Raw genomic sequence first — 15,112 nt, 5'->3', positions numbered from 1 at the left:
TCAGCAGGGCCCTATATTGAGTGCCCAGAGAGCACCCAGGCTGACCCTATAGATACTGCTGGGGAAAATCTTCCATCTGTCATGCACGCGGCATGTGCACACCTGATTGGAATTGACATGAACAAGCACTCAAAGAACAGATAACAATTTATAACAATTTATAATAATTTATAACAATTTATAATACAAACATTTTTCAGTTTTCTACCCTCAGTACTTCTGAAAATCCAGTACCATATCTCTGAATATGGGCACCGAGAAAATGAGGAATATACAATACCTCTACTCTTGAACTAACAGAGTAACTGGAGAGGATAAAAGCCCACCGTTGCTATGTGGACCATTCACTACAGAGGAATAAGACAAACGCTTTGTCAGTGGGTTTCACAGCTATTTGCTGTCAGCAGAAAAATGTAGAAACTGGGAAATCCTGAGGTAGATTCCAAATTCTGAAATGGATTGTTTCTAGTGGTTATTTATGCTTCTACCCTTTACCCCAGCCTCTATGCGTCTCTGTTCGTAGCCAATCTCTCCAGATCCAATTCCACCCCACACTCTCTGTCTATCCACCCCACCACCCCTACTTTTGTGACGTACCCTCTAAGCTCCTATACATCCCCATGACTCCTGCACCCTTCTGCTCCTATCCCCAGGGAGCCTCCACAAGTACCTCCATCCATCCTTATATACACCCCTCTCATATTAAATCTCACCCCCCAAAAAATCCCCATTAGCCCCAGAAAACCCTTCCCTACCCTCCTCAAATATTCCCCCTCCCATACTGAGACCCAGCGCCCCAGCTCCCTCGATCAGTCTCAATGGCCCCTCCCCAACCCCCCTTATATATTTCCCCTCCCCCACTGAACCCCAATACCCCATCTAGCCCCTCTCCTCCAGAGGGGTGGGAGGTCCTGAGGTGGGGAGTCATGTCCTATTGCTGAGTGGGTGGCCCTTTGGAAGGGTGACCAGGCCAAATTTGAATGAACAGCGCTGTGACCCTGTGGACTGGGTTGCAATGCCCAAAGCAGAGAACTGGCCCCAGCTCCGCAGAACAGGAGCTGCTGCTGCTTGGTCAGTTTTTCATTTTATGTTGTTTATAAAGGTTCTTTTCCCTTCTGCGTGTTACTTTGCATTTGTGAAATACATGGGGCTTTACCAATCTGTATTTGTACCAGGCTAGTTGCTCCTTTGCCTCTATGCTGCCTGAATGCCAGTGAGTTAGGGCCGCTTTGAGAGCCCTAGAGAGAAAGTCGCCCTGATCTCAGCTCCAGTGCCTGATGCCACAGTGGCCCCTAATAGCCAGAAGGATAAATTGCAGGGAAAATCCTGGGCCTGCATTGAAGAATGCGTTGAAGCATTCTCACTACATCTTTGAATCTTTGAAGAATAACAATAACACTCTCTAACAAATCTTCACGAAGCATGTGCAAACTGCAGTTTCCAGAAGATTACAATTTAACCAAATTTGAGTGAATTTTCACAGGAACAGCAAAAGGCACATCCTTCACATAAAAGCAACCCACTGTTAAATTGCAAATCCATGCTCCAAAGCATAAAGGCATGAGGACTTCTTGAGGAATAGGTGGTAAGAATTATTTAACAACTTCTTCTTCCCTAATCTCATTCTCCAAAACAGCTAATTTGTTCTCAAAACAAACAAACAAAAAAAATCAGTAGATTAAGCTAGATACCTGGCATGAAAATTTTCGGTCTGAACAGTTACAGTTTGGCAAAGTTAAAAGCAACTGAAAACAAGATATTATAATGGAAAGTGCTAGGCAACCTTACCTACTGGTGATGCTACCAGCTCCGCCATATGCAATAATTACTATACAATATTTTAAAATACAATAACTGTTTATTACATATGCAATATTATTGGTAGTCTAAATACTGTAAAGCCTTGGGACAAACAGCTTCACTGCATCCATTAATAAAAATAAGTTGTGTTTGAAAAATACTTCTCTAGTGCACAGATATTCATAAAAAGAAACCACACACACACACACAAATAAAAAACAAGTTTTGGTACCATTTGTGATTAATCATTTCTGATGGTACTGTATTTCATTACCACTTATTATGTTTGATTGTATTTCACTATTCAGTAATGCATACATTATAGTAAAATGTATTGTTAATAAAAGTTCTGTAAACAGAAGTTTGCCCTACAATGGACAGCACCAACACACAACCAGTCGATGGTAACTATTAATAAATAATAATAATGCAGAATCCTTGTGAATCTTTTATATACCTCTTAAAATCCAGCTTGATGCCTTTTTTAGTGTTCACAATCTCATTTAGCCATGTCTGCAATGTGTTGTCACTGTTTGTTTCAGGAGGATGAGCCATGATTGGTTCACCATTTCCTTCTTCCTCACCACAAAGAAGAATATCTGCTTCTACCATATGAGCAGCACCTGTTCATTTAAAACATTAATATTGTGACATATCCAGATCCCCAACTTTTCAGATTTTGTGCATGTATATTATATATTACACACAAAAACTACATTAAAATAACATTATAAGATTGCAAAGTCAAGCACTCCAAATTTAGGAAATGCCTGTGCAACTTTAATTCAACCTTCTGCATATGCATTATGACAGCGTTTACTTATATGATCACATACTATTTATTCCACAAGACCCCAGCCTCATTCACTGCATAGGATTGATGGTACTCACTTGATGAACAGCTATTCAATATTTCGTTTTATCCCCATTGTTACATGTGTGACCCTAGGCTTTATTTACTGCACACTATTCACCGTGCTCTGAATACAGAATTACTAATTTCCCCATGGGCTTTTCTACAGGACTCATCGTTACAGTATCCAAGTACTTCACAAACATTAACTGATTTACCTTGACAACACTCCTGTCAGATGATAGGGGTGGTATTATCCCCCATTTTACAGATGTAGAGCTGAGGAAAAGAGAGATTAAGGTCAGAAGTGTCCACTAATTCTGGGTGCCCAATTTGAGATGCCTAGGACCTGATTTTTCATAGTACCTAGCATTTTATATGTTCAAAGCAGAGCATTTATATGTTCAAAGTCAGTTGCAGCTCTGAGTGTGCGGCACTTCTATAAATCAAATCCCAGGGTCTCAAGTTCAGGCATCCAGAAATGAGGAACCTGTGAATAGTGGAATTTAAGCAACTTGACTATAATATCACAAAGGAATTCTGTGGCAGAGGTAGAATTCATAGATTCATAGATATTTAGGTCAGAAGGGACCATTATGATCATCTAGTCCGACCTCCTGCACAATGCAGGCCACAGAATTTCACCCACCACTCCTAAAAAAGACCTCACACCTATATCTGTGCTATTGAAGTCCTCAAATTGTAGTTTGAAGACCTCAAGGAGCAGAGAAGCCTCCAGCAAGTGACCCGTGCCCCATGCTACAGAGGAAGGCGAAAAACCTCCAGGGCCTTCCAATCTGCCCTGGAGGAAAATTCCTTCCCGACCCCAAATATGGCGATCAGCTAAACCCTGAGCATATGGGCAAGATTCATCAGCCAGATAGTACAGAAAATTCTTTCCCGGGTAACTTGGATCTTACCCCATCTAAAAACCCATCACAGGCCATTGGGCCTATTTACCACGAATATTTAATTACCAAAACCATGTTATCCCATCATACCATCTCCTCCATAAACTTATCGAGTTTAATCTTAAAGCAAGATAGATCTTTTGCCCCCACTACTTCCCTCGGAAGGCTATTCCAAAACTTCACTCCTCTGATGGTTAGAAACCTTCGTCTAATTTCTAATCTAAATTTCCTAGTGGCCAGTTTATATCCATTTGTTCTTGTGTCCACATTGGTATTGAGTTTAAATAATTCCTCTCCCTCTCTGGTATTTATCCCTCTGATATATTTATAGAGAGCAATCATATCTCCCCTCAACCTTCTTTTAGTTAGGCTAAACAAGCCAAGCTCCCTGAGTCTCCTTTCATAAGACAAGTTTTCCATTCCTCGGATCATCCTAGTAGCCCTTCTCTGTACCTGTTCCAGTTTGAATTCATCCTTCTTAAACATGGGAGACCAGAACTGCACACAGTATTCCAGGTGAGGTCTCACCAGTGCCTTATATAACGGTACTAAAACCTCCTTATCCCTACTGGAAATACCTCTCCTGATGCATCCCAAGACGACATTAGCTTTTTTCACAGCCATATCACATTGGCAGCTCATAGTCAACCTATGATCAACCAATACTCCAAGGTCCTTTTCCTCCTCCGTTACTTCTAGTTGATGCGTCCCTAGCTTATAACTAAAATTCTTGTTATTAATCCCTAAATGCATGACCTTACACTTCTCACTATTAAATTTCATCCTATTCCTATTACTCCAGTTTACAAGGTCATCCAGATCCTCCTGTAGGGTATCCCTGTCCTTCTCTAAATTAGCAATACCTCCCAGCTTTGTATCATCTGCAAACTTTATTAGCACACTCCCACTTTTTGTGCCCAGGTCAGTAATAAAAAGATTAAATAAGATTGGTCCCAAAACTGATCCTTGAGGAACTCCACTGGTAACCTCCCTCCAACTTGACAGTTCACCTTTCAGTAGGACCCGTTGTAGTCTCCCCTTTAACCAATTCCCTATCCACCTTTCAATTTTCCTATTGATGCCCATCTTATCCAATTTAACTAATAATTCCCCATGTGGCACAGTATCAAACGCCTTACTAAAATCTAAATAAATTAGATCCACTGCGTTTCCTTTATCTAAAAGATCTGTTACTCTCTCAAAGAAGGAAATCAGGTTGGTTTGGCACGATCTACCTTTTGTAAAACCATGTTGTATTTTGTCCCATTTACCATTGACTTCAATGTCCTTAACTACCTTCTCCTTCAAAATTTTTTCCAAGACCTTGCATACTACAGATGTCAAACTAACAGGCCTATAATTACTTGGATCACTTTTTTTCCCTTTCTTAAAAATAGGAACTATGTTAGCAATTCTCCAATCATATGGTACAACCCCTGAATTTACAGATTCATTAAAAATTCTTGCTAATGGGCTTGCAATTTCTTGTGCCAATTCTTTTAATATTCTTGGATGAAGATTATCTGGGCCCCCCGATTTAGCCCCATTAAGCTGTTTGAGTTTCGCTTCTACCTCAGATATGGTGATGTCTACCTCCATATCCTCATTCCCATTTATCATGCTACCATTATCCCTAAGATCCTCTTTAGTCTTATTAAAGACTGAGGCAAAGTATTTGTTTAGATATTGGGCCATGCCTAGATTATCCTTGACCTCCACTCCATCCTCAGTTTTTAGCGGTCCCACTTCTTCTTTCTTTGTTTTCTTCCTATTTATATGACTATAGAACCTTTTACTATTGGTTTTAATTCCCTTTGCAAGGTCCAACTCTACTTGACTTTTAGCCTGTCTCACTTTATCCCTACATATTCTGACCTCAATAAGGTAGCTTTCCTTACTGATCCCTCCCTTCTTCCACTCCCTATATGCTTTCTGCTTTTTCTTAATTACCTCTCTAAGATGCTTGCTCATCCAGCTTGGTCTACAACTCCTGCCTATGAATTTTTTCCCCTTTCTTGGGATGCAGGCTTCCGATAGCTTCTGCAGCTTTAATTTAAAATAATCCCAGGCCTCCTCTACCTTTAAACCCATAAATTCTTCAGTCCAATCCACTTCCCTAACTAATTTCCTTAATTTTTGAAAGTCAGCCCTTTTGAAATCAAAAACCCTAGTTGCAGATTTATTTTTGTTAATCCTTCCATTCAGTTTGAACTGAATTAGCTCATGATCACTTGAGCCAAGATTATCCCCTACAACCATTTCCTCTATGAGATCCTCATTACTCGCCAAGACCAAATCTAAAATGGCATCCCCTCTAGTCGGTTCAGCAACTACTTGTTGAAGGAATCCATCAGCTATCGCATCTAGGAAAATCTGAGCCCTATTATTATTACTAGCACTCATCCTCCAGTCTATATCTGGGAAGTTAAAGTCTCCCATGATCACACAGTTTCCATTAGTATTTACTTTATTAAAAACATTAAAAAGGGCTCTATCCATATCCAAATTAGATCCCGGCGGTCTATAGCACACCCCAAGCACTATCCCAGGGGAGGCTCTAATAGTTTTCTTCCCCAATTTAATTATTGCCCAGACAGACTCAGTCATATCCATTTCATCGCTTCTTATTTCTTTACATTCTATCTCATCATTGATATACAATGCTACTCCACCACCTTTACCTTTATTTCGGTCTTTCCTAAACAGCACATACCCTTCAATACCTGTAGCCCAGTCATGACTACTATTCCACCAGGTCTCTGTTATACCTATAATATCTGGTTTCACTTCCTGCACCAGTAACTCTAGTTCCTCCATTTTGTTACCTAGGCTCCTTGCATTAGTGTACAAACATCTTAATTTTTGCTGTTTGGCCTCACTCACATTCTGTACCCTATTAGGCACGGTTATTTTACTACCAGTATAACCTATTAGACTTGTATCTACACTGCCCTTCCTCCTACCTACAGCTGTATCCACTCTTACTTCATTTTCTTTCCACTCTATGCTAAATTCTGGCGTGGAGATTACCTGGACATCTCCCAACCATCTCCCCCAAATTCCTAGTTTAAAGCTCTCTTAATCAGTTGTGCCAGCCTCCATCCTAGAAGTCTATTTCCTTCCCTACTCAGATGAAGTCCATCCCGAGAGAACTGTCCTCTATCCATGAATGCCTCCCAATGGCCATACATCCCAAAGCCCTCCTTATAGCACCACTGCCTAAGCCATCTATTGATAGTCATAATCTTGTCACACCTTTGTTGCCCTTCTCTAGGAACAGGCAGAATCCCACTAAAGATCACCTGAGCCTCAATTTCCTTAAGCGTCCTCCCCAGCCTAACATAGTCTCCCTTAATACTTTCCAGTGAGAATCTAGCCGTATCATTTGTTCCCACATGAAGGATAATTAGGGGATTCTTTCCCGCTCCCTTTAGAATCCTTTTTAACCTCAGGTCTACATCCCGTATCTTAGCACCTGGAAGACAGCACACCCTCCTATTTTCTGGATCAGCTCTGGTTACAGGCCTATCTATTCTTCTCAATAAAGAGTCCCCAATCACATAGACCTGCCTTTTCCTAGTGACGGTGCTATTCTCCAGTCTATCCCCTGTTCCCTCTGGCTGCAAGTTTTTTCCATTCCCATTCTCCCTTGTAATCCTTTTTAACCCATCCTGTATCCTCCTGGGGCTCATATTTGGTGTAATCTCCATTAACTCTTCCCCTTTTCCTATAGGACTAACCGCTCTTCTCTTCTTCCTTGCCCTGTCACCTTCAGTGACTACCTGCTGAGCCCCTTCTTCATTTTCCAACTCTGCAAACCTATTCTGAAGCTCTATTTCTCCTTCACTAGCCCGTCTTTTCCTCTGCCTAGTTCTTTTAGTCACATGCTTCCACTGACCACTTTCCTCACCCAGTCTCCCCTCAGAATTCCCTAGTCCTGCTTCCATCTGCAAGTCTGAGCTTTTCCCTTCAGATACCTCATGTCTTTGCTCCATAATCTGCTCAAACCCCTTCCTAAACTCTACCAGACTTTCCACCTGCATCTCCAAACCTCTGATCTTTTCCTCCATCAGCTCTATCAGACGGCATTTCATGCAGACAAAACTCTTACCAGGTGCCCCCTCCAGGATCATGTACATACCACAGCTTCCACATCCAGTCATCTTCATTGTGTCATCTGCTACATGGGTCACTCCCACCTCTGAATCTGTCATAGCCTTCCCACCTAAATCCTGTTAATCTGGGAAACACAAACCACACCAAAACACCACCACCCACAGCAAAACCAAACCCCACACAAGCACCACAAGACAAACTCCGCTTTCAAACTCCCACTCAAACTCCCCTGTTTACAGCTCTGTTTGCTAGCTCCTGTGCTGCTGCAGCTGTCTGTGCTGCTGCCTGACTGGCTGCTACCTTTATAGGACCCCTAGTCAGTGAAGCCCCGCCCCCTAATCAGGGCTCAGCTTCTCTCCCAGCACAAAGCCCCTACAAGCCTCTACACATACAAATACAGCCTCTACACATACAAATACAGTTCTTCAGAGCAGCATTCATCTGCCTTAATCATGAGATCCTCCTTTCTCTTGCTGCAATCTCATTCACAAACACCTTCCAACTTCTGCAACAAATGAGGCAGGGGTCCTACAGACAACAGTCTCCTTCACAACACAACCCAGAGCAGGTCCGTCATGAGCACAGAATGAAGTAGGGGTCCTGTTCAAAAAATAGTATGATCACATAATTAAAGTCTGTATCATAATGAATATGCAAAAGGGTGCCAAATTAAGGCTGCACAGGCATTTCCTAACTTTGAATCCTTGGCTTAGCAACTGCACTGTTCTTTTCATGTAAATTTTTGTATTTTATTTCTTAGGTTTTTAAAAAAGCAAACTGAAAAAAACCAACAGAAATTGCATCATGTGACATCACATTTACACTTATATGGCAGATGAGAAGTTTTAGAATGTTTAGATCATAGGTGCCGAGTTTCTAATCTGCTGGGGGGTGCTCCCCCCCCAGCTCCAGGCAGGCACCATCCCCACTCCACCCCTTCCCCCAAGGCCCCACCCCTTCTTGTGTCTTCCCAACCCCTCCCCGCCTCCTCCCCCGATCACATTGCACCCTCGCTCCTCCTCCCCAGAGCCTCCAAACAGCGCGAAACAGCTGATCTGCGGTAGGTGCTGGGAGGAAGGGGGAGATGCTAATTGGCGGGGCCCACCAGCGGGCAGGAGGTGCTGGGGGGAGGGGGAGGTTCTGCTATGGGGGCTGCCAGTGCGTGCTCAGCACCCACCAGTTTTTCCCCACGGATGCTCCAACCCCAGAGCACCCATGGAATCGGCACCTCTAGTGTAAATCCACTGGACAGGCCATGGCCACTTGAGCTAATGGAGTAAATGATAGCAATAGTTGGTTGTCATCCTCTGTGACAGCACTAGATGGAGATGAGACATACACCTGGTCACTGGGTTTCACAATATGTGCTGCCAGCAGATAAATGGTGAGACTCAGGAATCTCAGGTTCCACTCCAGACTCTGGAAAGGAGTGTTCTCTAGTGGTCACTGCAAGTTTGACCTTTTGTGCTTGGTCTCCTCCAACATGTCCTTTTTGCAGTATTGTCTCTTCCCCATCTCTGGCTCCTCGCTCCAGTTTCCCCATTGTAATCCTGTTCTCCTTGCCCAAACAGTTCCAGTCTCCCCTGACAGACTCCCCATCTCAGCCCAAGTCCCCACCCATGTCCAGTCCCAATCTCCTTGCCCAGCCAGCCTAATTCCCCACCAGCTCTGACTTCTTGTCCCTTGTCTCCTTGTGCAGCCTGTCCCCATTTCGTCTTCCCAGCTGATCTGATCTGTCTCTCTCCAACCCCTGGCTTCCAGTCATCTCCATAGTTTCAACCCCTCTCCCCATCCAATCTCAGTCCAATCTCCTCATCCACCCTGCCTTGTCCAGCCAGTCCCAATACCCCCACATACCCTATCTAATCTCAGTGTCATTGTCCCTAGCTCCCTTCCCGCAATAGCTCCAGCCTCTCCTCCTCCATGGCTCCCATTCCTCTTTCCCAACCAGTCACAGCTCCCATGCTCCACCAGTTCCCAGTCCTAGCCTCCTTGCCCAACCAGTCCCTGTCTCCTCCCCAACAACATCCAGTCCCAGTTTCTCTCTCCCCACCTGGCTCCCAGGCGTAGTCTCCCCCGCAACCTGCCCCCCCCAGTAATTGTCCCACCAAGCTCCTTATCCCAACCTACTCCTTTCCCTCACCCTAAGTCTTGCTCCTGTCCCCTCTGTACACAAGTCAGGCAGCTTCCTCCTTCACACTGCCTTGGCAACAGAAGAATGGGGGTCATTGAGAGCACAGGCAAGACAGTCTCCCTGCTCTCAGTTCTGGGGCCCAGTCCCACACCAGGCTGGAGAAGCAATTACAGGAAAATTCCTTCTGAGTTCCGTAGCCAGGGGAACATACAATGTCACCCTGTAGGGCTGTTGTACACACAGTCTGGTCAACACTAAAAGTTGCGAGGGGATGGATCATTCTCAGTTGCTGTGTGAAGACAGTGCATGCTCAGTTCAGTCACGAACAGGAGCTATGAAAGGATGGAGCATGCTTAGTCATTCTGTGGGTATGGCGCATGTGCAGTCTGGTTAGCACTAGGACCTAGAGGGGATGGAACATACTCAGTGAGGATAGAATTTTAGGAGATTTTAGCTGCTAAACTTTAAGAAGTCTCTACTAAATCTGTGTGAACTGTGGTTTTTCAAAGGTTTATAACTTAACCAAATTTGCATGGCTTTTCACCCAGGAACAGAAAAGGCATATCCCTCATAAGGCCATTCCCCTACCAAATGTCAAGCTTCTTCTCCAAAATATGGGTGTACCAGAGTTTCTCAAAGAAAAGGTCTCCAGATTTTTTTAATATGGCCAAAATAACTTATCTTTCCTTAGCCCATTCTCATAACTGACTCAACAATCCTGGCTGAAACTTTCCAAAACAATTCAGCCTGAGACAGATAGCTAGCATGGACAACTTCAGCCCAAATGTTAAAAATGGCAAAGTTATAAGAAAAGGAAAACAGGCTCTTATAAAGGAAAGTGTCGGGCAATCTTAATAGGTAGTCCTACCAGCCCCACCTAGAATACATATATGCACATATTTTAAGTTACTTAGATTTTAAAACTTGAAACATAATATGAGACATAACTTTACTTTCAGTAAGCAGCAGAGTAGCTGAGTTACCTATTTTACTAATTCCTTCACAAATCTAATTAATTCCACTGGAAACAAAATCTAATAATTTGAGGTAATTAAATCTTCATGAAGAAAAAAAATTACAGTTCAGAGCTTCTAAGAATGATTATCCAATATATTCACATTAAAATATTTTAAAATCTTTATTTTAAAAAGCAATTAATAGAAGAAGATGATCTGTTAATGTAAGTCCACAAATCCTTGGAACCCTAGACTGTTTGCAAAACCTCCATGTTTCCAAATGTAACTGATGACTAGATCACAGTCATTACTATCAACTAAGACAGAAGCAGAAGATCACCACTATCACTCCAGAAAAATGAATGAAGCCTATTGGCAGATGTTTTTGTATTCTCTGTCTTGATGGGAATGACAGATTTTGGTGACATTTTTGGGTAGTTATCTGCATCTGTGTATCACAGAATAGCTCACACAAGTTCAATTAAAGAGTGCAAAATCAAAATTCTTCAATCACTGTTGGCAGATATCAAGTGAACTCAGGAGTAGATTCAATATTAAGATTATGGAACTATTCACATAACTACACTTCGGTCAGATTTTCTTGGATATATGCCACAAAAGGAACATTGGACTTATTTCATTTGATTTCATCTGAATGCACTGTTCACATCCATAAGTGGAATTCTGGACAGTGGCTTATATGAGAGCATTGAGGACTGACCAGTTTGCACTTTGAAAATTCCACTCAAGGTCTATTAATAAATGACATCTTAAACTGGATAAGGACAAAAACAGGGTGGTCGCTTAAGAGAAGACAACACAGAGTAGTTGTTGATTTAGTGTGACAAAATAACTGGTTAGCAATTATTAAAAATCAAGCAGAAAAATATCAGGTGGATAGTCATAATCAATGACATCTTGAAATGTACTATGCTACTTCAGCTCATGACAAAGATACAAGTTATTTTTGGATGCAGCGTTCACCAACAAGATTGTTACCTTTGTGCCTTCAACAGCAATGAATACACCACTTAGGAAGACAGCTTGGGTGACAGAATGAACAAAACTATTAATTACCATATCCATACTTGTGCTTTGTCAATATGGGTGACAGCACAATTAAACTAACTTTTATGGTCACAACAGAGACACATTCTACATTTAATAGCCAAGTCTCAACATCCTTACAAATGCAGACAGCAATTCAGTATGTGGGGTAACAGTCTTGATAACAGTCAAATCACTTGCATTTGGCAGACGTGCTTCTTGGGGTGTAAAAATATCAAAGTACGCATTTAGGAGACAAATAAAGATTGTTTACCCAAAAGAACCAAACTGGGTATATCCTTTCCACAAATCCAAATGGAATTTAATTACATCTTAACTTTGGACTCCGCAACACACTAATCTATGTTATGTCACCAAACTAAGATTATAGCATCATAAAAATATTTTATGTGAAAACAATATTGACAGATCCATTTTCCAAAATACACATACAATACTTACTTTGTATTGCCTTTTTCATTTGTGATCTGTTGTTTGCTGCATGATACCAGATGATTTCTGCTCCATCTCTGGTTTTAATCTGGTCAGTGTTCAGAAAATAATCCAATACATTTTCACTCCAAGCTCCTATGTCAATAATATTTAAAGTAAGTACTGCATACATGAAGAAAAGTTTTAAATACTTTCTTACCATTGCAACTGAAAAAGGAAGAAAGACATCAGAAAAGAAGAGACTAAGCAGATGCCTTTCCAATCCTGCTTTAAAAAACACAATCCGCAGACTACATGAAGTCCAAATTCAACTTTTTTCTGGGGATTTAGTTTACTAGCAGAGAAAATAAGACAAAAACCTTCTCCTGGTCTTGGTCGTTCCAAAGGTTCCTCCCAAAAGACTATTCAGTCCTCACATTTGATCTTCTCTTTTCATGGTTCAGAGTAGCAGCCGTGTTAGTCTGTACTCGCAAAAAGGAGTACTTGTGGCACCGTGGAGACTAACAAATTTATTTGAGGCATAAGCTTTCATGAGCTACAGCTCACTTCATCTGATGAAGTGAGCTGTAGCTCACAAAAGCTTATGCTCAAATAAACGATGAAGTGAGCTGTAGCTCACGAAAGCTTATGCTCAAATAAATTTGTTAGCCTTTAAGGTGCCACAAGTACTCCTTTTCTTTTCATGGTGTAATTTGCATGGCTCTTGTAAACAGTAAGGTAGCATGTAACTTGCTACCTCGGCTCAGTAAATCAGCAGGATTAGCAGCTACTAACAAAAAGAGTGGGTGTATGACAGATAGTATCCAGTAACATCTTGGGACAAACCTTATTTAACTGAGTTTAATATCTTGGGAGTCCATTGTATTAAAAATGCTATTGTCTGTGTGTTACTGAGCTATTGTATGTATTTCCATGGAACAGTAAATAGGATAACAGTAGGGGATGATCAGGCAAATTCATTCACGTTGTAACAGCTCCAGAGAAACACTCTCCTCCCCCCTTGGTAAGGTCCACATATACTAGTTCAAACTGAATTCTCCAGGGAACAACAGACAAAGAAAAGATTTTTGGATAAATAGCCTGGTTTTAAACGGGCTCCGTTGCACCTTTCTGATCTAAGTGACAGACAGGATTTCTGGTCCAAGATAGGCCCCAATCCTTAGGGAAAGACTGAAAGGATTTTGACCTACTGAGGCCCCATAAAACTAAGTGCTTGTTCTGAGCCGAAGCTGTGATGAACTTATGACCACAGTTCCCATCATCACTGTGTGGGGTCTGAAGGACTAATTGCCAACCAGAGCCCTTGTTGAAGTGAGAGGGTGATCTCTGGCAAACTTATTAGCATCTGTATAGATTATTTTATTTTTTTTATACGTTTTCTCTGTAATGCTTGCTATCTTAAGACTAAAACTGCTTGCTTAGAAACAGCTGTGGGTAATTTATGACTAAGGCTATGTTTTAGTCACAGGTATTTTTAGTAAAAGTCATGGACAGGTCATTGGCAGTAAACAAAAATTCATGGCCTGTTACCTGTCCATGACTTTTACTACATACCCCTGACTAAAACTTGGGGGGAGGGGCTCTTGGTGTGCCACGGGTACTCAGGGCGGGTCGCGGCCAAAGGCGGCATTACAGGTGCTCGGGAAGGCTGGGGCATGCTCCTTACCCAGCTACTGGGAAGCGGCGACCTCCAGCTCTTAGCTCCATGTGCTGCTTCCGCTCCGCCCCAAGCCCCAGTTCTGCAGTTCCCATTGGCTGGAAACTGCAGCCAATGGGAGCCGCGGGGGCAGTGCCTGCAGGCGGAGGCAGCACATGGAGCTAGGAGCTGAGGGAGGGGAGTTTCTGTTGCCCTTCTAGGGAGCCCCTCCCCTCCTCCCAGTGAGCACCTCCCCACACCCCAATCCTGAGCCCCAAACTCCTGCTGCTGGGAGGTGGGGGGGCCCAAGATTGCTCCAGCTCAGCTGCTCAGGTGGCTCCCAGGCCAGGCACACGGGCCGCTGCAGAAGTCACAGAAAGTCACAGAATCCGTGACTTCCCTGACAAACACTGAGCCTTACTTATGACTGTGGCAATCATACTACGGTACCATCTCTGAGAAGTGAGGCAGACCTACTTATGCAGTCTGTCTTTTGCTGGAAAAATCACACTATAGCCAGGGAACTGTGCAATATCCTGGTCAGGAGGGAGAGAGATGCAGTTTCCGCCCAAGAAAGGCAACAGCTAGGGAGCTAGAAGCCTGAGAATAGTGCCCTTGCTGAACCACTAAGGGGAAACACAAGTTGCCCTGAACTGTGACAAAGTGTTTCAGTAAACACTGCCAGTTTGTTACAGGGAGGAAGTGAAAGAGGGGCTAAAATATAGAGAGAGGGGGGAAAAAAGAGACTGAGAGGAAAAGATTGCTATTGAAACCAAAATTCTCATTTATCCATAATTCTATAATCCTCTCTCATCTGTTGTAGTCTCTTCTTCTACCTTCCGTTGGCAAGAAAATGATGGTATAATAGGTGCAGCACTACAGAGATTTTAAGTGTAACTATAAAATCTCCCTGGTTTTATAGGTGCTTCTGTTCCCTTATGACCCTCACCACTACGGCATCTTCCTTTCATTCATCTGAACTGTGTTAATCTATTCCTCTGGAAGCATCAGGTAATAAATTCAGATTGTTGTCCCATTGTTACAATGTACTTCCCATTAGACCTCTGCGTGGGACTATTTTTAATTCCACTACCACTGTTATGCCAGAGGGTCCCACTGCAGGGCTCTACTTCCCATACAAATTCCCAGCAGGAAACAAAAATCTGATAAACACAGAAAACTCTTTTCAGCTTAAGGCTGCAGTCT

The 15,112-nt window shown here is 42.6% G+C and overlaps 1 protein-coding gene across 4 annotated transcripts in view; it reads right to left on the bottom strand.

Moving 5' to 3' along the window:
- FAM151B (family with sequence similarity 151 member B) overlaps positions 1-15,112 on the bottom strand; it is a 72,586-nt gene that overhangs the window by 55,437 nt on the left and 2,037 nt on the right. For 2 of the 4 annotated variants that reach the window (XM_073344366.1, XM_073344364.1), the window contains exons 2-3: positions 12,280-12,405; positions 2,258-2,423 (exon numbers count right to left, since the gene is read on the bottom strand). In XM_073344366.1, coding sequence (XP_073200467.1) covers positions 2,258-2,423; positions 12,280-12,298 — 185 coding nt within the window. In that variant the 5' untranslated portion in view covers positions 12,299-12,405. Of the gene's footprint in view, positions 1-2,257; positions 2,424-12,279; positions 12,759-15,112 lie in introns of those variants that run through there. The other 2 variants (XM_073344362.1, XM_073344365.2) reach the window with 1 other exon arrangement.

Source organism: Lepidochelys kempii, chromosome 5 (assembly GCF_965140285.1).
Source record: "Lepidochelys kempii isolate rLepKem1 chromosome 5, rLepKem1.hap1, whole genome shotgun sequence".
Classification (NCBI taxonomy): domain Eukaryota; kingdom Metazoa; phylum Chordata; order Testudines; family Cheloniidae; genus Lepidochelys; species Lepidochelys kempii.
This window is presented reverse-complemented; position numbering and strand designations above follow the sequence as displayed.